Genomic DNA, 27,235 nt, shown 5'->3' on the forward strand with positions numbered 1-27,235 from the left:
CATAAAGGGGAAAATTAAAATTTAAACATAGAAGTGGCTACACCTGAATGAATTAGAGTACTTGTGTACCCTAAACAAAGATCAAGTCATTTGTAGTTTCACATGCAACTAAAGGATGAGGATCATGATATAAATGCATATGCATTATGATATGAATGAATGTGATTGTATGTCATGGTTTTGACCAAATTTAATTGAGTCCGACTGCCTATATACATTTGATAGGGATCAAGTCAATCGTAGTTTTCAGTATTTCAACTAGGAAGATTCTCAGAGTTTCACCCTCTTCCTGGGTCTAGCCACTGGTTTTAAAATGGTCTGGTCGATGACATAGTCTGATCAGACCTTCTAAATTTTGGCTGCCTAATGGTATACCTTATGGTCATTTTTAAAATAGATTGGTATCATCTCGGTGCACCAAAGAGGGTTTAGAAGCATATTGGAAAGTCTATAATACTAATAGAGCATGGCAATGGCTTACATGAAAATGATTCGGCATGTCTAAGAATGGCAGCTAAAGCTAGGGTTGAAGGCTATAAACCCTAACAGTGTGCAAAGGCACAAAGTAATTACATATTATTGATCTGTATGCAGAAATAGGTAATTATGAATGAAAAAAGGAGGAGAGAGAAAAAATACATTTTTGGGGGAACAAAGTGGGATTTCAGAGAATTTTCAAAGAAAATCGACACTTCAGCTACACTTTAGGAGCAATAGAGCACCACGATCAATAAAAAAAGTGAAAATATTTTTTGGATACAAAAACTGGTTTTTGAGGAAATTTGGGCAATATTTTGATACTTCTATGCACTTCGAGAGAAGATTTTTGAAAAACTTCATCAAGGGAGAGCAAATTGACTTTTTGGCCCCTATTGTAGAGTTTTGCAATATTTTTGGTACTTCCTTAGTAATCCAAGAGTGTTTCAATTCTTCACAGATAATTTCGAAGCTTTTGAAAAATTTTGAGGTTTTTCTGATTTTTGAAAATTTTCTCTCCTATCGGTTTTTGTAGAATTTCGTTGGATTTCAGTTACTTTCTAGGGATTCTGTATATGAAATGACTAATTCAGAAAGTAAGGAGAGAGAACAGAACTCAAATTCAAAAATCAAAGGAGAATAACTCTAATAATGTATTTTAAAACCAAATTGGTCATCCCCTATTATAGTAAAAAGGTGATACTTCAAATGGAGTATCATACTCCAAATGGAATCAAGGCCGCGCAGCCTAGACGGTCCAAGGGGGTACTGTCACATGGCACCAACTCTGATCCCCTTCTTCGTGACCTTTGAGGACTAGTTTTGGAAGATTCGATCATCCAATTCTGATGATATTTATATCATTGGAAAGCATTCTAAATATACTTTCCAATGACATAAGGATCAATCGTTGATTTTTTTTCAGGAAAATAGTTTGATCAATGTCTGAAGTTGGTTGGCCCATAATGTGATCATATTTTACTGCTGTTCGCAATGTTTGAAATCAGTTTTTGGTGAATAATTGGGGGCTGAATATCACATGGATTACTAAAGTTCCAAAAACCTGTATTTGGTTCTCTCCTCCAGCTCAGATGTATACTCTTCATCATGATGATTCTCTTACACAGGATAAGGCAGGTTATGGAGGAATATCAGGGAGAATAATTGAGATCTGGTTATGGTGGAATATTAGGGAGAATAATTGAGATCCGGTTATGGCTTTTGTTGCTATAAAAAGAATGAAGTCAGTTCCATGCATGGAGCTTATGGCAAATGTCAAGACCTAAATATTCATCATGTCTCAATCAGATCTGATTTAAAATCAACTGTAGATATTAGAAAGGGTGATGTTGTAGGTCCATGGGAGGTCCGTACTCTAAAAAGTAAGATATTGCATCTTCTTATAGATTTGGATAGGAAGGAGGTTATTTATGTGGGAGGGAGATTAATAGTTCAACTGATTATATGACTGCTCATGACATGGAGAGGATGAGATCAAAATTTTGCCAAAAGAGTTTCCTCAAGATTTGCAACATCTTTTGGACAGGGATGCTAGTCACACAGTTTCTTTCAGAGATTAATTATGTAATTGTGATGCGGATAGTTTATATGTTATGCAGGGTTTGTCCTACTTGTTCAGGAATCCTTTTATCCTCCTTTAGGTATGTCTAAAGAGAGTGGGTGAGCTTGCCTTTCTTTGTGTTTTTCTTTTTCCTCTCAATACCAACGTTTACTTATTAAAAAAAAAAAAAAAAAAAATATATATATATATATATAAATATATATTTATAAATGTCAATCATTAGTTAGGCCTGGGACACACTTGATTTGGGTCCAATGTAGGCAAAGCCCACATCTTATAGACTAATGTCCAAATAGTGTATGATTTGCACCAAATTTTAGGAAATCCTTTATCATCATGGAAATATGATATCCGTTGAATTTTATGACATTCTAATAATGTTTGTGCTTCCCAATCATACATGTGAGCTTGTAGAAACATTCTTGAGTGTATATTTGTGTTCAAACCAGTGGCAGATGCTAGAGAAAAAAATATTTGTGCAGGGGGTTTACATTTGTCTCTAGATTTTAGGCCTTCTCCAGAGTTATTGGGGTTCTAAGGTGTATTTGAATTGAAGGTATATAGTCCTATTCATAGAAAACCATGCAGGGAGAGTGTTTTGGAAATAAACAAAAGGTGACACTACCAAAGGACACTTGGTTGTGCCACCAGGTCTCCCTAGGTGGTGGCTACCACGTGGCATCTCCTTGTCGGTCCAAAAGAAATCTTGAAAAACCTAATTTTGACAATTTTATGCAACAAACTTAGATGATGATATCTCCCAATCTGACCATCGAGTTTTGACTATCTATATATTGTTTATAAAATATTTGTGATCAAGGTCATCCGTAAATTTTTTCAGGAACATAATCGAAATTGTACCCTAAGTAGAGGCCCGCAAAATAGATATTTTGATGGAATGATAGCCAACACAGTCTCATATTCACACAAAAATATGTATTTTAACTTAAAATGACAAAACATGGCAGCTCTTTGAGGAACCCAGGTAGGGCAGGAGCAGGAGGGATTGTTCGCAATAATGAAGGCCAGGTGTGTGAATCTTTTAATATTTTTCTGGGAATAAAAAAGATTTATGAAGCAAAGTTTGAAGTAGTCATGGAAGGAATTATGATGGCTAAGGCGCTGGGTGCAAGGGGCATGTGGATAGAATTTGACTCGGCTGCAGTCGTTTCTGCGATTCAGAGAAACCATATCCTGTGGTTTATCCTTCAAAGGTGGTTGACTATTCTCCCCTTCCTGGAATTAACCCCATGGAAGATATCGCACTGCTTTCGCGAAGCAAATCCAATTGTGGATTTTTTGGAAAAAAATGCTTCAAAATTTGAAAATTCAGAATTCTCGGTGTCATTCCCTAGAAATATAGCTGATTATGTAGAAAATGATATCCTGGGCAGGCATAGTTTTAGATTCTCCTAGGGGAATGCTCTCTTTCTCTGCTAATGGCCATGCCAAAGGTGGAGATTGATTGTGGCTCTAGGGGCTTTTGCTTAGTCCCTGTTTTTCTTTTTGATGTACTCCATTTCTTTTTAAAATAATCATCTTTTAGCTAAAAAAAAAAAAAAAGGAAATTCTGTTCAATTAAATGATATGAGTTACACAAGGTTTTGCTACAAAGTATCAAAGATGACTAAGGAATAGAATATGGCCAAAGTGTCTAACATGCAATTGACCTGAACTTCCAGACTAGAGGATGCACAAGTAAATTCCTTAGAAATAAAGCTATACATAGCCAACAAGACAAACGAAAAATTTACATGAGAGATGAAAAAACCATTAGTGGAGTAGTGATTGCAGAAAGAGCCATATGGGTGTCCACTTTAATATCAGAAATCTTCATTGGTCCAAACAACTCAAAATGGCCCCGTGTAGGTTGAATAGAGCAAGTAATTCGGTTTGGCCTCAAGATTCTTTGGTCTTATTTTCTGACGTCGACGTTGACTTTGTGTTTGACTCCACTACTAGATATGGCGCCAATAAGCGCTGCATCCTGAGGCCCCATATAACGGGAAGAATTGACGAAAAATCCATCAATGTGAAAACATTTTCCAAGGGAGATGGACCATTGTCGGTTTATCGAGCTTCTAAATCAAATCCATGAAACACTAGGCTGAAACGATGGAGAGGAAGAGATGGACAATGGTTTTCAACTAATTCTTCATGAACTTTCCTATGCTTATGCTAGCTACATACCAATCTTGTGCTAGGGCAGGATAGTAGCCAATAATGGCCGCCATTTAGAAGATTAGACCCTTGGACCCCAAAAACTAAGTTATGAAGAGAGTTAAAAAGTTTGGTTACTACAAGCATGCCTTCAAAATCTCTTGCACATTGATGAGAGAGAAGTAGAGAAAACTCGTGTTTGGCAATGTAGATCTCCCAAATCTCAAGATGCTCGTTGTTTTGTCCTTGCGCTGGAGCTTTCCACACACCACCCGCAAATCATCGATCTCACAATTGCTCGATTTGGTGTTGCTCGCATAAAGTATGGCTTCGAAATCAAAGATGGCAACATTGCTTTCACAGGTAGCGAGTTGGAGACAAAATGAAGGAGATGAGGAAGAAATGGTTTATATAAACAAAGCACCACTTGGGGTAGAGAAGATCATCCATAGGATTGGAGAAGAACATGCACAGAGGCGGAGGGACACATCTTGTGAGCTTGAAAACACTGCTTTTTTGGAAAAAAAAAAAAAGTACTTAGACACCCACTGTACCATGTCCCGATTGCTTGACACCCCTAAAGTTTGAAACCATTACTTGAAGCCCCATGAAACCTAACGGTGTTAGTCTATTGTTAGTAGATGAATAAAAAGACAATTTTACCCTTTTAAGTTATTCAACTGAAACTTGTGGAGGTAAAATGTCCAACTTATGCTTTAAAGGTGTTAACCTAAAAAACCCAAATCCATTGCCGATGAAGATGAAAAAAAAGACTAAAATTTCCAGCAAGGCTCACAGCTACAACTCCCCGGCGAAGGTAGGGGAAGGTTGCAGGTGCTAGTGGGAGGTAGGGGATGGTTGATTTCTCTTGTGGGGGATGGTTACAAGTTAGGGTTGTCTTCTTCTTTCAAATCTTGTTGCTTTTCTTTATTCAATTTCTTCTTTGGAACTATCCATACTAGTAATGGGGGAAACATCAATGATCGTAATAGTAGACGAGGCCTTTGCACCTTTGCTATGTTCAAGCCAGGAGACAATACAGATTAGATGTCTCATCCAATCACGCTTGAGCTCTTGCTAGGTTGAGTAGGGGGTCGACGAGGGCTATCGATGCTTGTGCATGAGACAGCAGCGATATAGCTTAGGGGTGACAAGTTGATTGAGGGAAAGGAAGGGTCCTCTGGACTAGACGTTTGGAGCTCATCAAGTTTGTTCTCAGCAGTATTCAAGTTTTCTGGTCTAATTGTTTCATCTTTCCCAAGAAAATGATTATAGTTATCAATCAGATATGCAATACTTTCTTATGGTCTAGACCAGACATGAAGAAGAAAACTTAAAGCTTGTTGCTGCTCTCAACATTGATTGGAACCTTGCGTTTCCTGTTGTGGCTATTATGATGTATTTCCTATAGCTGAATACTCCAATTAGGGTTTGGATTTGTGGGAACCCGTTACAATGTGTGGTTCATGTGGTTTTTTTGTATGATTGGAGTACAAGAAGAAGAATATTTGAAGGCTTCGTTCTTCTCCGATGTTTGCTAATCGCCATAGCAGAGAGAGAGAGAGAGAAGCCATCTTCCCTTGTTTTAGTGAAACAATAAAGGGGTCAATTCACCACCCTTTAAAGGTAGGTTGGGTATTTAGGAGTTTCCAACCCATGACGTCATCACTAAACAATAACTAACTAACGGACAGGGGTAATTGTAAGAAAGCTTAAAATACAAAGGTGGTTCAAGTAATAGTTTTAAACTTTAGGGGTGTCAAGCAAAGGGGACATATTACAGGGGTGTCCAAGTAATATACCTTTTTTTTTTTTTTTGTCAACTTTCAGTCAAGTCTTCACAATATCGACACGTTATTGGTCCATCCAAATATAGATCACCCAATGCACACAATCAATCTAATACCAATACTAAAAGCCTTCATGTGATAGACATAAGAATTAGGTAAGAAGATTCCTGGTTGGGTCAATAATGACTCTTTCTTAGTTGGCACATCTACTTGTGTGCATAGTTAGTAAATACGTGTATTAAACGCATATTTTTATCGTATTCGAATCTATATTTTTACGTATGCAATTTTTCAGATTCGAAAAATACACGTTTATTAAGGGGTGCCGAATTAAACATGTATTTTTTTTGTATTTTTTCCATGTTTATTCGTATTATTGATTCTAAAAATAATTTTTATTTTAAAATAAATAAAAAAAAATTCAAAACCCAAAATCTCTTTTCGATCGAAAATCCAAACTAGAGAGGGATGTAGGAATACTCCTTATATGCTTCTTTTTCCTAATATTTATTTCAACTAATTATAAAGAGGATCTTTTAAAATCCTTTTTTTTTTTTTTTCTTAAAATCCTAAGTACATATATGTTTCATGGTAAATATATATTCATAATTTTTCTTACAGAGTGACCATATTAAACACGTACCGTATCATTGTTGTACACGTTTTATTATGCCGGATTTTTTAAAAGTATTATTATCGTCTAATCTGTTCAATTGACATACATGTCCATTCTCGATTGTTTCACTGTTGTTCCCAAAATTACTCACTATGCTTGTGTGTGGAAGGTTGACGTTACAAATTTAGCTACTAAATGTAAAGGGAATGGTCTGGGCATAATGTACCTTCTTAGGTATGTCCATGCATCCCTTGTTAATCCTTGCACTCTCCGGTAATATAAAATATTTCAAATTACTAGGTGGGGATTTCATTTGAATTGAAACTTGATATATGATGAGAGGAGACATTGGAATTTATTTGTCCACCAAATTTCAACTTCATACAAATTTACACATAGTAAAAGTAAATTTTCCAATTAGAGATTCATTTCTAGTTTTGTTAACCAAAAACCCACTATTGAATCTTTTTGCTAAGCCCATCTAAGCTAAGGCCACACACCTAGACGACCCATCATTTGTGCAAGAATTTTACATTTTACCATTTAGACTCTATTCATGTGAAAACAAATGACACTGGACATTTATCTCCAGACCTAGTTTTCATGGTGTAGAGAGAATTTCTTTAGGATAAAGATCTGATCATTTTATTAATGTGTGGAAGGATATTTTTAATCTTGTACAATAAAAAAAATGAACATTAATGATAACACTGGAATCCAATCATAAAGTCACATCACAATAAATGAACTAATTGTTCTTTTCTTCACACTTTTTTTATTTTTTCGGTGTAATATTCTTTTCTTTACACGGTTGAAAGATAACTTGATCTTTATCTAGGTAAAGTGCACATCTTTTTTTTTTAGCACATCTTTTTTTCTAAGGAAAGAAACTTTCTCCATACTTCATTTTCTTTCCAAACATTGGATATACAAATGTGAAAAAAGATGCAATTGCCTTTCCCCAAATTTCCTGAAAAGCTTGCACGCGAGAATGTGAGAATGTATCTTTACCAGAAAAAACCAAAAAAGAATGTAAGAATCTAAACTTGGTTTAGTCTCGCAAAAGAAAATAAAAAAAGGTAAACTTGGTTTAATTCAAAAAAGTAAACTTGGGCATCGGAATTGTTGACTTCATAATAACAAATAATAAGAAAATGTTAGGCATTGGAAATGTTGACTTCACTCCACTAAGCTACAGTTTTTAGAACTTTAAATTATTACAAAAATGCACAACTTCGGTGCATAGAATGGCTTATTATATGGCATTTGAACAATTTCTCAGCATTGTTGTTTATGTCATGATCCATGTGATTAATGGCTGCACAGAGTCACAAACACTTTTGCCTCTTTAAGTTGGTAATTTTTGACTTTCTCAAGAGTTGCATGGTCTTACAAGGAATCACAACCACCCACCAATGAAGGCTTCAAAAACTGACCAAGTTAATTTAATCTAATCTAATCCAATCCCATTATTTTCTTAAAACTAAATTCTCATTTTCAATTGGGTGGTGGGATCCACGTGGCAAATTCCCAATTGCCCACTTGTCAAGTACATAGAGATAGGCATTCCTTCCCCCTGGGTCTTTTTTTTTCTTCTATTTAAGGACTAAAGAAGTCCTCAAGGGAAGCACCACTAGACAAGGCTGAGTGGAAAAAATCATATCAAATCTCATATTTTCCATTCATTGAATGCGAAGTAATAGAATGTCCACCATTACCTTCAACCCTAGACTGAACCTCCAAATTGGGAAGGAAAGTCACCAACATGGTCCTGTAATTGAAGAGAATGAAGGGCTCATCAAAGTGTACAACGATGGCTACGTTGAACGACTTCCGATTGTGCCGAATGTCGCACCCACGGTGGCGGCGCCGGAGCTCGGTGTTATATCTAAAGATGTAATCATCGATAAATTTACAGGCATCTGGGCACGTTTTTATGTGCCTAGATGTCAATTAAAGCTTCCTTTAATGGTTTACTTCCATGGTGGAGGATTTTGTGTTGGTTCAGCTTCTTGGAGTTGTTACCATGAATTCCTTGCTAAACTAGCTTCCAAAGCTGGTTGTGTGATCATGTCTGTGAACTACCGGTTGGCGCCGGAGAATCGTCTCCCGGCCGCCTATGAAGATGGTTGTAACGCCGTCATGTGGGTGAAGCACGAAGCTCTTAATGGGTCTGTTGATCAAAGGTGGTGGTGTAGCCAATGTAATTTCTCTAAGGTGTTCTTAGCTGGAGATAGTGCAGGTGCTAATATAGCCCATAATGTGGTCTCAAGACTTGGTTCTCTTGTTGCTGCTACTGATCAATGTACCATTCCAAAGCCTTTGTGCATCAAGGCGGTAATTCTGATTCAGCCTTTCTTTGGTGGCGAGGCAAGGACACATTCCGAGAGGTACATGACACAGCCGCCGACTTCGGCGTTAACTTTGCCGGCCTCCGACGTCTACTGGCGATTATCTCTACCTATAGGTGCTAACTGTGACAACCCATGGTGTAACCCTCTTGGTGGAACCAATTTGGAGGCCTTGAGGCTTCCCCCGACCTTGGTGTGTATCTCAGAGATGGATATATTAAGGGATAGGAACTTGGAGTTTTGTACTGCCATGGCTAGAGCAGGTAAGAGGGTGGAACAAGTGGTCTACAAGGGTGTTGGGCATGCATTTCAGATTCTAAATAACTCTCAAGTCTCACAGCTTCGAACCCATGAAATGATCTCTCATATCAAAGCATTCATGAACCAGTAATTAATTAAAAACCTTTGTGATTTCTTATAGTAATAAGAACTAGTTTGTAAAGATAATGGGAGGGTAGTTAGAATTCCTTTCATCATGTGCTTACCATTTCGACTACTCTTACGTTTGATTCCACAACTACAGTGTAATTTTTACTTTATTTGTATGAATTTCTTGAAAGAAATGTGTTATGTTCTCTAATAGAATACTCTAGAACCCATTCCTAATTTGACTTCTCAAGACCCTCAAGAGAGAGTACTCTAATTCTTTGGGAGAGAGAGAGAGAGAGAGAGAGAGAGAGAGAGAGAGAGAGGTTCTTTGAAGTCAAATCATTAAATGAATGAAGGAAACTCATTTACCCATATGAGTGGTGGAGGGATGGCCTAGCTTTTTGACCAAAGATGTGTTTCTCTTGTCCCATTATTCCAAGCAATTACTATATCAACCCTGATGAAAGCATATTGAGTTCTTGAGCAATGCCAGGGTTATGATTGGAATACTGGAAAATCTATTACTGTGGTACGCAAGGAAAACAAAAATTCCAGTTCTTCTTAGTTCCATTCTGAGAGAAGCATTAAGATATGAGAATCTTCCCAAGCTTGAAACGACAACTACTACTTGGACTGAGATTGTACTTTAATCAGTCATGGTGTTGGTGTAATGGGCACCAGAAATAATTTCAAAGTCTTACTGCAAGCCTGCAAAGCTCTTCAGTTGATCACTAGGAAAAAGATGACAGTAATTTAATGGAAGGTCTTTTTTCTTAAGAAAAAAATAAGGGAGCAGGTTTTATGAATCAACCGTCTATAGGGTATCTATAGATTCCCCACCTATTTGTACCCTATAGAAGGCCTGATGGTGGTTGAAATGTTGTAGAGAGCTAGACCTTAGGCCCCTACAAACATGTCAAGTTTGAGATCTATTGGAGATGAGCCAAATGGAAAAATAAGGTTTTGAAAAATCAAAAGCAACCAAAAGGCTAGTGACATGAGGTTTCCTGGTGTGGTCTGTTTGCCTACATAAAGGGTGTCTTTTCCCACTAGATCCTCTGTTTTGGTTTTAGAACTTGTAAATGCATCTTATTTTTAGGCCTCCAGTCATCATAGTTTGAGGTAGGGTTGCAATAGGGTTGGGTTGAGCCAGACTTCTGAAAATCGTAACCCAATCTTGAGTCTCTTTAGTTGGGGTCTGGGCCCAGCCCGACCATGACTTAGGGCTTGAAAATCTAACCTTGATCCATCCTTAGGGCCAAGCCGGACTAACCCTGATTGCCCTGAAACATTGAATTTATTTTCAAGAATCTGAAAATAAATGAGACGGACACTATTTTTGTCATGCCATACTACTAAATGACCTTTAATTAATTCAATTTCAGCCAAGAAATTAGTATAGTACATCCAACACAAAGAAGTTACAATATAAAAGCTAAAGCAATCTACTTTTCTCATGAAGGGTAAAGTAGGCACAATCAAAACCCTGTTGAATACATCTTGGCCATAAGGAATAATCAAGCATCCAATTTGTTGGATGTTGTAGAATTGACAATAGCTGAAAACCCAGGACCCTATAACATAAAGATTTAAAACAGTGGAAAACAATTACTAAACTGATAGACTTATTTTGGGGTGCACAATTGGCTTTGACCGGCCACACCCGCCCTGAGCATGTACATGGCCTAGGCTAATATTTCTAACCCTAAGGACGGGTTGGGGTTTAAAAACACTAATCTTGGGTCAGGGTTGGGTCAAGATCGGATTGAGGCCTAGGCCCAACCTAACCATGACTTTAACCCTAGTTATATAATATGATTTATAGTATATATATATATATAATATGTTGCCTGCCATATTATATATTGTATTAAAGTAATTTTGATGGTTTCATCTGGCATAAATGTAAGAATTCGGCCCAACCCGACCCACTCAGAGGGTAGGTTAGGGTTTTTTTTTAGGCTCCAACAGGGCTGGGCTCGGGCCCAATTTAGGAGATGCAGGGTTGGGTTCGTGTTTTCAAAAACCCAGCACAACCCACCGCATGTGCACCTCTTGACATGTTCATAGAGCAAGAAAAGAACCAACCCAATGCCTCAATCTTGGCCCAACCCAACCCTAACTTAGGGCTAGAAATTCCTAGCCCTGACCAGTCCTCAGGGTATCTTAGTCTAGGCCCTGTTCGGACTATCAAGGTCAAACTTGTACCCCTATTTGAGGAATCTGATCAGATCGTCCTGAATCAGTTAGATTGTATCGGTATTGGCTAATAGCCTAATACTGTATTGGTGAATCGGTATGGATAAAGAGTAATAAGATTAAGAAAAATCATTCTTTTTAATGACAACCAGGGGTGTTTCTGTCCAATTCAAGCCGATCTGGATTAATATTGGATTGATATCGCCCCTATCGATTCCAAGACCAATTCACAATGATTCACAATAATTTACAACAAATAGAAAATAATGTTCCTCCAATCAAAGAGGGGGATTAAAAAATGGAGAGCAAATGACTGTAATTAATTACAATAATCCTCTCTAGTCAAACTAGAGGTTAACTCACTCTTGAATAACAACATAACTCACAAAATAATAAGTGTACAAATGGTACACTCACCTCAATATTGGAATTGAAAAATACAAGAAGAAGAATTGTTACATTTCCTAATCTTCCATAGACAAGGAAAACACTGTCATGCTGTCACATATCTCACAATCCGTGCATGAGGTACAATACACCCCTTTCTTATCTCGCTGAAACTAGATCTTGTGGGATTTACAAACCCACGACTTAGAAAAGATGAACAGAGAGATTGAAAGAGGTCACTGCCACTTTCTCTGCCTTAAAACCAAAGCCAAAAGGGTGTGGGTCTGTCCCTCTACGAGAAGAGGAACCCAACAAACTGTTGATTAAGGATAGCCCCCGAGAGGGGGTGAATTAGTGGACTCCAAAAACCTTTTCCTTGATAAGTTTACTTTCCAGTTCACCGCTTGATGTCTCTGGCACTCAGCATACAGTCGAAAAAATTGTCCCCTTTAAGGTACAACTACTTAGCATTGTTGCCTTGCAGCTTTTCACAACCGCACAACCACTAACACCGATATATATCTCCACTGTTGGCACACACTCATCATTGTCCGGCAATCCACAAACAAACATGCACACAGTCATGCGACACACCTAGCCTCTCAACCACAACTGGGCACACAATTCTGTGGCAATTTTTACCTTGTGTGTACACCTTTTCTGCAGATGATGCACTCCATATACATATGCAATAGACAATATACAATAGGCACATCCGCAACACAAAATATAACTTGGTTCAATAGTGTCTATATCCACAAAGCAATGCTAGTAGGGCTTCATATTTGCTCTATACTCTAGCTACAACCACAATAGGAGCACCTACACCAAATTTCCCCAGCGTCAAATTGAGAAGGCATTATAATGCTTGTACAACTGATAACACCCACTATCAAGGAGCACCCAGTCATAGATTTTCCCAGCATCAACTAAGAGGGCACAAGATTGCCAATACAACTAGCAACACCCATTGTCAGAGAACACCCACTGAATACCCTTTCTAATAATAAACTTTAGCTTATGTCAATGCCCTACAATCATGCACAAGCTATTATAGGTCAACAATATTTACTTTCTATACCTAGAATACAACAGACATCTAGAAAAGAAACTGAAACACATACAAGGTGAGAGGACATACAATCTTTATCATTATTTGGTCCTTGGTATCTTGACTCCTGAGAGGCTCAGAATGAGCTGTGGAGCTTATACAAAAGAACATTGGCAGTGGGGTCTCCTCCCTTCTATTCTTTTCTTTTCTTCTTCCTTCCTTCTTCTTCACTTGCTTCTTCCTTTCTGTCTCGTTTTCATTGTGGAAGCATGCACACATAACTACCCACTTAATCCTCTATTAATGAGGCCCTGAAGCTTCACTTGAGGCAGATAAACCTCATTCAATACATTCAAGGAAAGGAGTATCCTTCCTATTCCATTTTTTGTATTTTCTCAATAAAACTCTTTTTTTTTTTTTTTTGCAGTGTAGAGGAAGTTGTTTAGGGGGAAGTTACTACATTTTGAAAATCGGCCAATGTGAGGCTTCTAAATCGAATCTCGGGAGCCACTTTGGTGCTCTTCATTTGTGGGTTCTGATGCGTTAATTCGGCTGGATGAAGATCGATACAGAGAACAATGCATTCTACTGATTAAGATGCATCTTTGTACCTCCCAAGCAAATGCAATGGCGCTTTCACTTTTCTGTTATGTCAAAATTGTTCTGCTGTGAGCAATGTCTTTCTATGCTGTGGTTTCAGTTAGCTTTTGAGTGATTATTGAATCATATGTAGGTAGGTAGGTAGGTAGTCTGAAGATACTTCTTGGTCCTATCCACATATGTTCTAACAAGAAAGACATCCAATTTGAAGTTCAAATATAAGGCAAGTATAGAGGATTTATATAACTTGGCCAAAAAATAATTTATTTTATTTTTTATCACTAAAAGGTGAAAGTTGTGCCATCAAATGTGAAAGAGAACTATGTAACTTGAACCATTAAATCAACAACTGAAAGGAACAACATTACATTACGTATGACTGCTTCAACAAACAATATAATCGACAACTCGAAACCAGATGGCTTCATGAGGTAAAACAGCTTGACTGCAGAGAACAGTACCTGAACATGCTTATATTGTGATAAGGAGATTAACAGAAATTGCAAATAAAAAAATTACAAAACTCTATAGTACAACACTAGATATTGATGGTGGCCTCCCAAAGCCGAAGGAGTCCGTTACGACCACCACTGCATATCCTCTTCCTTTCAAGGTCCGAAGCCACACAGCGTACCTAATGCCAGAAACACAGACAAAATAAATCCAATGGAAGCCTGATAAATAAAATCAAAGCAGAATACAATGATCAAATGCCAAAATCAGTGTGCTATAGGCACTGGAGGCTAGTGCATAACTCAATTTTAAATATAGGAAAATCTTCTTGTAACCAAAATTGGTGAAAAAGAAATTGTAGTCTTCCGTTTTTTACTGTTTCTAGGATAACATATATATATATATATATATATATATATATGAAGGTAAATCCTGTCATTTCATACAAGACAATGACAGCTCATAATGAGAAGTCGCTTTTAACTTGTATTAAAAACCCTTCTTTTACTCCTGCCTTAAATTACTTCTGGAACTAAGACAAGGGGCAATCAGAGCCTTCTCAGTTCACCACTTTATATATTTAGGCTAGTCCCCCTCCCCCCTCAAGGAAAAAAAGGAGAAAAAAGAAAAAAACAAAAAAAAAGAGAGAGAAGAACATCAAATAACTTTCAGGGGATCATATTTCTTTGGCTACTAAAGGTGTGATATATGTCTAAACTCAGATTCAGGCATACGATAACTAAATCTACAGTAGGCAACAAACCAAATATACTACAGTTTTGTCCAGCTTGTACCCTGTATGCCTCCGAAGAAACCATCATGAAGTGACAAAAGAGGAAACATATTTGTCCAGAGGATAGAGAAGGCAGAAAAAACTATAGCATGATGGTGCACTAGGGTCAGGCAACTATAAGATGTCAACAATTCAAAAGGGTGGGTTGGGGGGGTTGCAGAATGTGTGAGATAGATACCACAGCAACATTTCTCTGAGGTGTTCGATAGAGTTGCCATCCAGCCATTTTTGATCCTGTGTTGGAAGAAAAGCCACCCATCCTTTCTTGAGGGCGCTGGAAAAGAGACATGGAATTATCTGCTGCACCAATCCCCAACCAATGTTCTCCAGCATTGATGGATAAAATGGAAGAAGAGTGAATCGTTACATTCTTCACACATCTTATCCCTCCTGCATGAAAGGTCAAGAAAGTCGGTCAACATCAGAGATAAAAATATCCATAAAAGTTTAAACTCTTTGCCTCCATAAAAGTTGGGTACATTTATATCATAGACATCAAAATAGCTCAATGTAACCAATAACTGTGCTCTAGGTTCAGAATTTTTATGGCCTAATTTCTTCCCTCAAACCCCCAAAACTCACCCCCCCCAAAAAAAAAAAAAAAAACACCCCCACCCAAAAAACAGGGAAACAGACCCTCCCACATATGACATTGCCACTCTTTTATGTATTTCATTGACATTCAATGATGACATGCTCATAATAATTGTTTCAGTTTCGATATGTAAACAGAAACTGATTGATGTAAACCAATATCAGACCATAGTTTCTCTGTCTCCTGTTTGGATCTTCCATCCTCAATTCACAAGCACATGTTGCAATAAGAAGAATTGAAGAATAGCATCTAGTACCACCACCAAATATTAGTTTAATAATTTGGATAACAGCATTACGATTCTCCAAATGACTAGAAACGAGCCACAGGCGAAATTAATTGAGTTACCAAAAGTATTGTTTTCCTTACCTTCCTCATTTTCCCAAAACCGGAGCAGGCCATCAGATGAACCTGAGACACATTAGAGTTCAAAACACAGTAAGCTACTTCTCTTCTTCTTGACACATTTTCTAGTCTTGTAAGTAATTCCAAAATTTATTTAAATGAGAAACACCAAGCATAAGAAGAGTCAGTAGTGTTTCATCATCACCATCTGCTGCTCCCATGCCATGGTAAACATGAATAAACAAGGGAGGTCCATTTCACAGGTCAGATTTCAGCGTGAAAAGTGTTCTCAAGTTTCACAAGACTATGTAGGAACCCCATTTCACTGAAATTGGAATCCAAGTTTTTGAAAATTTCTTCACTTTAAACTCAACTCTAGGACATTGCAACTACTTGTTTAAAATGAAAGACAAGTAAGATGGTGGTGCTGTAAAGTGAATGACGATGATGAAAAATTACCAACACTACTATGTATAACGAGACCTCTATGTCAGTAAGTGTGCAGTAACAATAGCAAAGAATCACATATGCTTATAATGAAACAGGATTACAAATATAAGGAGGTATGGTGCCCAACCAGTGATTATTCCTTTGTCTGGCGTCGAGTACTCGACACATAAAATTGGACCAGCATGGCATGCTAGGACAGCATCACACGTCCCTCGAGAAACAGACCAGATTCTAGCAGTCCAATCATCACTACCAGTAACTACAGTATCTCCAACCATCCTAATTGACCTGCAACGAACACAGAGAGATGGTAGCCTATGGCCATTGCATAGAAAAAAAATATTACAGGAACAGGAGAGAAATTTAATGTGCCCCTTTATCTCACCGAATCCATCTTGTGTGCCCTAAAAGCTTGTGCATCTGCCTGCCAGCACGGATGTCCCAAATATTTGCAACCCTGGAAAAAAAGTACGTGTAGACAGTTTGTAGCTACCGAAAATGGAAAGGTTTCAGCTTGATCATGTTCTACAAAACCATAGCAAGGAATTTCAATTTACATACGCATCTCTACCAGCAGCAGCTAAGATTCCTGTTGAATCATCATATTCCATGCAAAGAATTGCACTTGTGCAACGGCCGACAGTTGCTACACAAGTATCTGTTCTCACATCCCACATCTTTATAGTGCCATCATGGGAAGAAGTAAGGACACGCTCACCTGATAGCATCCGTACACAGTTGACCTACATAGAACAATAACAGGGCATAACTGAGGCCACACTAATTATAGAAATTTTTTTATTGCTTGGCATCATCTGGTTTCTTTTCCTTTATATCAATATATTATTCTTTTGGATTGGATGGTGGCTTAGTTTTTTGTTGCAGACTATATTATCTCCAACAACCTTATGCTAGAATTTTAAAAAACATATAAAAAAATCAGACACTACAGGATTCTTCTAAGTGCCTCTTCTTCCAGCAGCGTAACAAGGATAATTATCAGTAAAACATTCAAGAACCCCACATTAGCTCAGCAGTAATCTATCTTTAACCGATTTGTCACTCTAAAATCCACCAATAAATATTCCCTCTTAGCCCACAGTATGTCTGAATTCCGATTGGTCAGTTTCTAAAACCCAATTCTTTTACAGTGGTTTCTCATACCTTAGCCTGACCTAGCCTACAGTCTTAACTGAATCAGTTAACCTGGCCTACAAATTAAGCCATTGAGCAATTCTAACACGTGTTGAACCTCAAATCCAATTTCTTTAAAAATCCCTAATTTTATTGATACAAGAGATCCAGCATCAAGAACTTACAGTACTTTTACAATACACTCAGCATCAAGATCCAGCAATAAATGATCATAATCACCAATCTCTAGAACATTCCCAAAATAAATTTCACTACATCACTTAAAATATTAGGATTCAAGATTCAATTTCTCTTTGATTACTGATAGGTTTCATTTCACATTTTCACTTTCTCAACACTGCAAAAATTTAAGATAACTTGTCCACAATGGGAAATGTCTTGGATAACTTCTTTTCCAAAAAACATAAGGGTTGAGCTGTTTGTCTATCTGAAACAAAAAGGATCTGACTAATCGAACCTGTCCATCATGGCCTTTCAGTTCTTCTAGAAGTTGAGCCGTTTGTTTATCCCAAACAATAACAGACTGATCATCGGATCCAGATACCACCTTGCCTCGGTCAGAACTAATCGCACGGACTGACCTGGAGGAAAGAGAAAGCATTAATATTAAGAATGAAGAAAATATTTAGAAGATAAAATCAGTACAAGCTGGAATCATCAAATAAAACTGTATTACTCAAGCATTTCAGAAAGGAAGCATCCTCCCACCCCCAAGGGGAGAGACTCAAATGATAAAAACCAATTTCAGTAAAGAAAGGATCAAGTGGGTATTCCCAAGTCACATTTCATGACCAATTACAGCCCCTGAAACAATGGCGACCAAGTTCTAAAAGAAAGCAATGAATAAAAGAAAATTAATCTAGGGCATGCACACCTTGAATGCCCTTTCAATGTTGCCCTAAGCTCAGACCCGCGCATGCTAGGATCCCATATCTTAACCTGTAAAATTATAAAGGAAGAGTAACGCCACTAATTTGGAAATTTAGCAAATGAACACATCAAAACTGTTTTCTAGTTAAACAGTACTCATCACAATTTGTCCGCCTTAGCAACGCCTTGGCGCTGATGCGGTCTAGAGATGGTAAGGTAGTGCTCTGCCTTACGTAAAGTGGCGCCTTATGGGTTTTTTTATTTTATTTTTATTTTTATTTTTTTAATTTTTTTTTAAACACATTTTAAAATTACTTGATGAAGATTCCAAAGATAGATTTTTTATTGGTAGGTGTATGGTTTTGTTAACAGTTGAGACGTATGGGATTAACTTTACTCCACCAAAAATAACCTAAACAAACAAAACAAAGACACGATTCACAAAAAGGGTTTTAAGAAAGGGCTTTGAGAAGGAATCAAGGAACAAGGAAGAATCACTGATCCAGACGACCATTTTGTGCCGGCAGTGGTGCGCTTCATTCTTCTTTGACAGGAGTAAAAATATAGTGGATGACCTTAGGGCTTAGGCACTCATTTTGGCATCATAGAGTTAAGTATAATAAATACTTGTATTTTTATGTCTTCTTTTCTTTATATTTATAATTTTTTTTCATAATTATGTATTTATATTATATGTTAATATGATTGATGATTGATGATTGATGATTGATGAAGATGAACTTAGTTTATTCACTTTATTGATTTGTTTTCTTGAGGAATATCTTACATTAGTAGGAATATGAACCTTTAATATTTATTTACCATATGAGTAATAGGATTCAATTAGGATTTGAGCCCAATAGATTGGTTTTATAAAAATATTACACAAAAATGCTTTAGTCAATAAGGTGACGTTTTATGCCCGCCTTATTGCCAAGGCGCTCCGAAAGACTCTCAAATGCCTCCGTCGCCTTACCGCCTTAAAAACTATGGTACTCATTTATAAAAGATTCAGTCTTGAACATAAGAACCTAAATGAATAACTGACATTTAGCACAAGCATAACAATACAGTACACGAAACAACATAAAAGCTAGGTTTCCATGAAAAACAATTGCTTGATTACAAATCACATATTAGGCATGAAAAGTTCATAGGCATGTCTCCAACAGTAATTGACGCAGGAGCTTTGTTTAAAAAAGGGAAGTACAGATTAGCATTCTCGCCAAATGGAGTTGAAAGGTAATTTTGTTAATTGGGGTGATCTTCCATATAAAGCCATAGCCGGAGCCCCAACTAGAACAGTTTTTCTCTGGATATTTAGCAGCAATAGAAAGGAAAAACACTGGAGCTAGAAGAGCTTCTAACATTTACTTCCATCTTCTTTAACGTTCTTTAACTGGTGGCATTGTAGCAATAATCTCACCCCTTGCTATTTTCTCTGCTTGCTTTGGGCTGCTGAAGCTTGTTATATTAGTGATTTGGAATTGCTAGAGTTTTAGATTTGCTAAATATCCAGAATGGTGGGAAGTTTGCGCGATCCATGTGTCCCTGTAAAGCTTTAAGGAAAATTCTATAGGACATTCATAAGCCCGGCTAAGATGTATGGGGTGGAATGTTGGGCAATTAAGAAGTATCATACAGATAAGCTATGTGTAGCGTAGATTAATAAGTTTGGAAAATTTGTTTGAGATGATATGGCCATGTTCAACGAAGACATTCGGATGCACTAGCAAGGAGGAGTGACTAATCCAGATAGAAGGATCTAAAAGAGCCAAGGGCAGGCCAAAAATGACTATAGGAGAAGCAGTGAGGAAATACGTGCATAGATTAGGCCCTGTCCCACGTATGGCCTCAAATAGAGCAGATAAGAGGGCTAGGATCCATGTAGCAGACCCCATCTAGCTATGTTCTACTTTGTTACTGTTTTTGTCATCTGTTTCCTTTCCACTTTTACTTTTCGTTCTCTTCGTCCTTGCTTGGATCCATGTAGCTTATCCCATTAGTTCGGGATAAGGCTTTGCTGTTATTGTTGTTTGTAGAGTTCTAGCTTGCTGTCCTGCACCAGTTAACCTTTTGGGGAAAAAAATGGTTCGTTGATTTGTCTTTCTATATTCTCTACTTGCTTTGAGCCGCTGAAGCTTATTATATTAGTGATTTGGAAATCCTAGAGTATTAGCTTGCTGTACTGCACCAGTAAACCATTTGGGGAAGAAATATGGTTGGTTGCCTCTTCAATATTAAATCAAATTAAAAAGGGGGGGGGGGCATGGTAGAACAAACCCCAACCCAGCCTGAAAATATGGCTGGCATAATCCTCCCTCTGGCCCGATTTGAAGATAAATATCTACAAAATGGCCAATATCTTAAAAAAAAAAAAAAAACCTGTAATATTCAATAAGTTGATATTTAAGGGAGACATGTAACTATAATCCATGGATTTTGGGAAGCAACTCCAAAGTCTCGGCAAGTCATTTCAAAATAAAAATTTTACTGTAACCATTAAATATTAAGGTTTTCTTGTACATCCCTATCCTTAATATTTTAAGCATCTGAAGACAATAAAACTTGCCCAAATTCCAAGTGCAGTTACTAGAAAGTTTTCAGTTAAGCGAAAGTAAATTTTAATAACCGACCATCTTGTCTGTGATAATGAATTTTATGCTATTTAATAGTGATAGCAAGAGAGGATACATCTAACATCAAAAGAAGACCCTCAAAATACTTGAACAAGGTACTAGTAAAACAGAAGCATGCACTCAGTAATGGGGGAAAAAAAAAATGGAGGCAATAAATTTCTTGCCCAAAGCTATAGTTGCTTGATGTCATAATAGCCTCGCCACAACTGAAATGAGTACAGGAATGGAAAATGAAATTACCGCGCAATCTGTACTTCCACTTATGAAGAAGCCTGCATCTTCACGGTCACCAACTAGATCCCACACTTCCCTTCTTGTTACACAGTGTAAAGCAGTGACGGCACCATTATGACCCCTAAGTATCCGCACAACGGACTGAGCTTTCTTTGGCCCAGCAGCAGGAAAATCTGATTTGCGGGGAGAGGAAACACTTTTTGCATTCTCTGCCAACATAAATGAAGCATTAATGTGATGAACTCATACAGAAAATAGGGGAAATGGTTACCTAGATAGGTCAATTCATATTCTTTGCAGTCACCCCTTCGACACTGAGGGATGAAGTTGTTGGAGTTTAAGTAATACGGGTATTTTAGGAACTGTTTTCATATTCAGGTGCTTTAAGTTGTATTTTTCCTTTTATCTTTTACCTCCCTGGGGGTGGGGGATTATGTAATTTCTCTAAGATATTATCTTGAGCCCAATATAGGTGAGAAGGGCAAATAGCTCACTCATGATTTTGCACTCTTCCATTACTTTCTTCTCTCAACTTCTCTCCCTCTCCTTTCTACCTCTTTTCTCTTCATATTCCTCATCTCTAACCTCTATCTCTAACTTCCAACTTGGTATCAGAGCTTAAATGGGTTTGAGAGTTGACCAAGGTTCCTCCTACTCATTCTTTGAGTCTCTTTTAGCACCCTAGAAAGAAAAGGGGTCCAATAGAGGCTTTACTATGTAAAGATATTCAAAAATAAAACTTGATGGTGTTCTAGAAGCAAGTTGAAGGTGCTTGGAGAGTTGTTGAAGGTCCACAAGGGCTGTTTGAAGCCCATTCAGAGACTAGAAGCCATTCCCAGCTTTACCGCCAGCTTGGGAATCGACCTCTCAGTTCCCTCTCCTCAAATCTGGGTTAAGGTTGTGGATGGGCTGGATAAAGTCACCCAAGGCCCTCCTTTGATCCCTCTAAACCTTGGTGTGTACGTTGCAGAGTTCTAGGAGCACAATTCATTCTCCTCCATGCTGCCAGATATCGTTTTTTTTTCAGTCTCTATGAGTTGTTTGGTCTATATTGGCTAGCACTATGTGATTTGGTTGCTTGTGATGGATATACTTAACTCTATAATGTTTGCTTATGCTATTGCGATGAAGCTTCATGGTTAGAAGTGAGTTTTATTGATGTTCCACCAATACTTCATGGTTTATTAGTTTGCTGGAATTTTTTTTCCCTTTTAGGATCCTGAGAAGAAGATATTTGGGACTTGTGTTCCCTCTTGGTTTGGAACTCCATTTGTATTGTTTTTATGAGAATTCTTACATCATGTATGATCTCACGGAACCTATGGAAGCCACATCGGATGGGTCGAGTAGTACCAACCTAGTTCTATTGTCTTTGATAATTCCAAATACCCAGATTTCTCTTGTGAAGTTGGATAGTACCAACTATTTGGATTGATCACACTCTGTAAAGCTGTTCATGCGGAGTAGAAGGAAGCTAGGGTACATTACTGGGACTATCAAGGGTCCCACTATTGCTGATCCAGGTTGCCAAAAATGGGAAACTGCGAACTCTAATGTTATGACTTGGTTGCTTTTCTCCATGAAACCTGAGATAGGTAGGAGATTTATTAGGAAAGAAATTGCTAAAGATACCGAGACCCTCAGTTGTCCAATCTTGACGATGAAGCCAATGTCTATAGATCTATTGAAAAGGACAGTGCTTTGATCTTACTAGGTGGTCTAAATTCAGACTACGAGCTAATTAGGATACATATTTTGGGCCGATCACCTCTTCTATCTCTTGATGAGGTGTGTAGCTACCTCTTGAGTGAGGAGACCAGGAGAGGCGCTATGGATTTTACATCTTCACTTGAGCACTCTACTCTTTCTTCTACTACCCACAGAGAATGGTGTGGAGGCAACCGAGGCCGAGGGTCATCCCGTGGTGATGACAGAGACAGACCCCAACAATGTAATCATTGTGTGAAACCTGGACACACTCAAGAGTGGTGTTAGGTTCTTCATAGCCGACCCCTTGAGTACTCGTGGGTCTACTGGCACTCATGGTGGCAGCTGAGGAAGGGCTACAACCCATGCTACTATGACAGAGACTGATCCCAGAGGTCATTCACATGAAGCTACTAGCTCCTGCTCTAGAGATGATATTGCAGTGCTTCGCCGGCTTATGTCTCAGCTTGACAGCCCATCTACCTTAAAGGATACCTCACATTTCACTATGCATGTTTCCAAATCTGCACCTTCCACTATTCCGTCGTGGATCATTGACTCTGGTGCCATTGACCACATGATTGGTACATCCCATTATTATGATTTTTACTCCATTTGTTCTAGTAAGGATAAGGTTGGGTAGTTCTTTGTTTCTGGTAAAGGCTATATCCTCATTACTTCTTTCATATCACTTAATTCTATTCTTCATGTCCCTAACCTCACCTTGAATCTTTTGTCTGTCAGCACTTTAACTAAAACCTTGAATTGTTGTATGACCATTTTTCCTTCTCATTGCCTTTTCTTTTTTTTTTTAATTATTTTTTTTATGACAAAGATGATTATTGGCAATGGACATGAGGAGAACAGCCTCTACCGTCTTGAGCCGCACATCTTTTTTTATTACACCACAATCCTATGCATGTGGCCGTAGTGATGCTAGTTCTATGGACTATGTGAATGCTTTGGCATCAGCGTTTGGGACATCCCTTTTTGTTGTTTTGAGAAAACAATTATCTCATTATTTACATCTTTTCCTTCTTCTCATGTATTTAATTGTCAACCATGTACTTTAGTTAAACATTGCCATTCATTTTATCCCTATCATGGTAATAGAACTGTTGTTCCCTTTCACATTGTGTATACTGATGTTTGGGGACCTTGTCCTACTACCTCCTTGTTTGGCCATTGTTATTTTGTTTCATTTATTGATTTTTCTCGTTCTATTTGGACCATTCTTATGAAATAGAAGAGTAATGTTTATGATGTCTTCAAAAACTTTTATAAAATGGTCTATACCCAGTTTGAAACCAAGATCAAAATAGGAAGAATAAAGTAAGGAATGATCACATTAGAATTGATCTGGGAGTAGCTTTGATATATTATAGCTACGAGAAAGACATTTGAGGTGGCATGGCCATGTTCAACAGAGGCCTTTGGATGTTCTAGTATGGAGGAGTCATTTGATTCAAATTAAAGGAGCTAATAGAGCTAGGGGTAGACATAAAATAACCTTGGGAATAGTGGTGAGAAAAGACATGCATAATTAAGGCCTTGTATCAAGTGATGTCAAATATTGCTAACTGGAGGGCAAGGATCCATGTAGTAGAACCCATTTAGTTGGGATAAGGCTGATTTGTTGTTATAAGAGAGGAGAACATATCAGAAGAAATGAAATTAGGTTCGGGATACCAAATTACCAATCCCATATGCAATAATCAACGACACCAACACTCTTAGAAAAAAATTCAATTTCTTTATTCAAACCATCATCTCTAATTAATGGGGGTAGCATTACATACATAAAGACCTAAAATTCCTAAATTGACTAAAAAAAGGGTTCATGATCACTCTAGAAACTCAATAAAATAAATAAACACAAAACAAAACTATATCTAGCTATTAAGTATCCTAATATCATGGTTATCAAGGCATAAGGCAAGGGAGGAAGAAAAAAATCAAGGCAACTCCTTGTCGCGTAAGCGACCAAGGTGCTAGTCCAGGCTAGACCGCCTTATCGCCTAGGTGATGCCTTGATAACTATGCCTAATATAACTCAAACACTCACTTAATTACTAATCCTGTGTACTAACTTTATCCCCACTTTATGGGCTAATAATTAGGCCCACTACAATGAAACCCAAGAAAAAAAGGCCCAACCTATAACATATAAATACCCAAAGGTCAATTTCATCCTATTGGACTACTATCTGCGCCTTATGAGCCTCCCAAGCTTGCGCATAGGCCTCTATACAGAATTAATATTTGATTTAATTGCATCATTGATGTTATGAGCTTGATTAAAACTCTTAAGAGGCCTCAATCTAGAGGAGAGTAGTATATATGGGGTACAACGATGTGAACCATCATATGCCACAAGGAGCCCCAGTTCTGACTATGCTGGGTATGGTGGCTTTGGGCAGTTTAGCCCTTCATCTATGCCACAAGAAGCCCCAGTTCTGACTCGTCATTACCCTCCAGTATAGGGGCCAGTCACACACTGGTTCACTATTCATGGACATCATCTTCTCATTCTTGGCACCCTAACCATACATGTCGATGTCAGTTCCACAGGAACCATCCAGTAGCAATGGCTTTTGATCGAGTTCCTCACAGTTTAGAGATCTATACCCTATGTTAGGGCCAGTAAGTTGACAGCTTCATTATAAGGCTGTTGTGAGCGTTTCTTCCGCCATACTACAACGTGGTCAGCATTTGTGAATCGTAATACAGTCAGAGGATGACTTGATTTGATAGTAGCAGCATCATTCTAGTAGTTTTAATCTTTCCCTCAACTCGATGTGGTACTAAGACTCTAGGATGGCCACAGGAGTGACTTGCTTGTATTCATGACTTCTATAACTTTGACTCTTTGTAATGAACCATGTATGATTTATGAAATGACTTACAATTGTATGTCTATTCATTCCTAAGGTATATTTAAGTTCTTTTAAGTGAATTACATGGGTTCTAATACTAAACTTTGTGTGGAAGAAAATATATTAGAGAATATATACAATTTCGTATATCGTATACTACTAAACTAGGCTCCAAAGTCAAGCTACCAATTTGGGTATGATTTTTTAAAATCTAAGAGTTCCACTATGTTCATAGTGCCTAAGATGGTTTACTAAAAGTTTTGGGACCTAATTTGGTCATTTGGGCCTTGAAACCCTTCACTGAAGCATCCTGGCCGAAGTTGTACAGAATTTTACAGATTTCGACTGAACTTTCGGTTTCATCTTGAACCTTGTGTCAACTAACTCTGTTGTACGACCTATCACTTCACTTTGAAGGGTGAAGGAAGAGCAGGAAGGAAGTAAGTTGTTAACTTCTATGCAGTTGCTGTTTTATTATGTGCAATATTTTTCTTCGTTTGCTCATGTTGGTGTTGTATACTACCTTGTATTAAGATGCATTTTGACAGTTTACTGTTCCATTGAAAATAAGTTCTTATGAGGAAAAAATAAAAGGCTATACCTAAAGTACCATTATCAGAGGTCCATCTACTACGAACACGACTAAAAGAGTTAGTTCTTGCTGTTGTATCCCTACTAAACATGCTCTGAACCCAGCTCCTTCCAACACCCGAAGCCTCAGCTGGCTGCTGACTTTCACCCACTGCATCTTGAGAGTGTGGGGAGGGCAAGGCATATGATGAGACAGACTGGACCTTCACAGAAGAGATACCCCAATAACCAATGCGTAGTTGTTGGATATGTGACAATAACCCCCTCAATTTTATCTGAAACAAACCAAGGAATAATGGCGTCAATGATTATCAGTATTTACATTGGTGGTGGGAGAAAAAGGGGAATGAAATAACAAGTAAATGTCATAAACCCTTTAAGAGAATAAAAAAAAAGGTTCAATAACCAACAAGCTACGGAATCAGTATTTACACAGGTAGTGGCACCAATTTAAGCTATACTGGCTTCAAATTTTCTGAGCGACTTTTTGTTAATATGAAGAAAAAATGAACTGTGCAATGTCAGCAACTAACAAAAAGTTGTTTTTTAACAATACAAAAAGTTAAAGATAAATACAGGACTATGGAAATTCAAGGTAGCACAAATTCAAATAAAATGATATTGAGGAAACATAACTAGGAATACTCAGCAATAAGAGACATTTAAATTTTCAAATAACAAATTATTCTACGAGACTGAAACACATAAAAGTAGCACTCAGAATAGCACTAGAATCTCAACGATGGTAAACATTCAAAAAAAAACACCATGAAAGGATACTTTCAAGGTAAGCACATGCAGAAACAAGTTATGGATCTTTTTAGAAACCAAAAAGGCCTCTGATACCTTTTGGTAGGAAACAAAGGATCTAATAGAAGATGACACCAAATGCAGAATTATGAACAAAAACATCTAACTGATCCTTATGTTAATGTTATTCAATTG

General features: G+C 37.7%; 2 protein-coding genes across 2 annotated transcripts in view; one reads left to right on the forward strand and one right to left on the reverse strand.

Annotated features, from left to right (window-relative positions):
* The first annotated feature begins 8,248 nt into the window (after positions 1-8,248).
* On the forward strand, positions 8,249-9,539 carry LOC122080337 (probable carboxylesterase 17). The gene has a single exon (XM_042647289.1). The coding sequence runs from the start codon at positions 8,315-8,317 to the stop codon at positions 9,365-9,367; it is 1,053 nt and encodes a 350-aa protein (XP_042503223.1). The 5' UTR covers positions 8,249-8,314; the 3' UTR covers positions 9,368-9,539.
* A 4,353-nt stretch (positions 9,540-13,892) lies between these two features.
* The window catches only part of LOC122077923 (DENN domain and WD repeat-containing protein SCD1), a 79,526-nt gene continuing 66,183 nt past the window's right edge, over positions 13,893-27,235 (reverse strand). Inside the window, exons 21-30 of the mRNA XM_042643811.1 lie at positions 26,301-26,565; positions 21,123-21,325; positions 18,248-18,312; positions 17,831-17,954; positions 16,780-16,961; positions 16,604-16,675; positions 16,346-16,506; positions 15,793-15,834; positions 15,007-15,218; positions 13,893-14,216 (exon numbers count right to left, since the gene is read on the reverse strand). Of these exons, the coding sequence (XP_042499745.1) occupies positions 14,121-14,216; positions 15,007-15,218; positions 15,793-15,834; positions 16,346-16,506; positions 16,604-16,675; positions 16,780-16,961; positions 17,831-17,954; positions 18,248-18,312; positions 21,123-21,325; positions 26,301-26,565 (1,422 nt within the window). The 3' untranslated portion in view covers positions 13,893-14,120. The remainder of the gene's footprint in view (positions 14,217-15,006; positions 15,219-15,792; positions 15,835-16,345; positions 16,507-16,603; positions 16,676-16,779; positions 16,962-17,830; positions 17,955-18,247; positions 18,313-21,122; positions 21,326-26,300; positions 26,566-27,235) is intronic.

This window comes from Macadamia integrifolia, chromosome 5, assembly GCF_013358625.1.
Source record: "Macadamia integrifolia cultivar HAES 741 chromosome 5, SCU_Mint_v3, whole genome shotgun sequence".
NCBI classification, from domain to species: domain Eukaryota; kingdom Viridiplantae; phylum Streptophyta; class Magnoliopsida; order Proteales; family Proteaceae; genus Macadamia; species Macadamia integrifolia.

Bases quoted from the DNA above. Each gene is read 5' to 3' on its own strand.
- LOC122080337 (XM_042647289.1), top strand. From the start codon at position 8,315: ATGCGAAGTAATAGAATGTCCACCATTACCTTCAACCCTAGACTGAAC.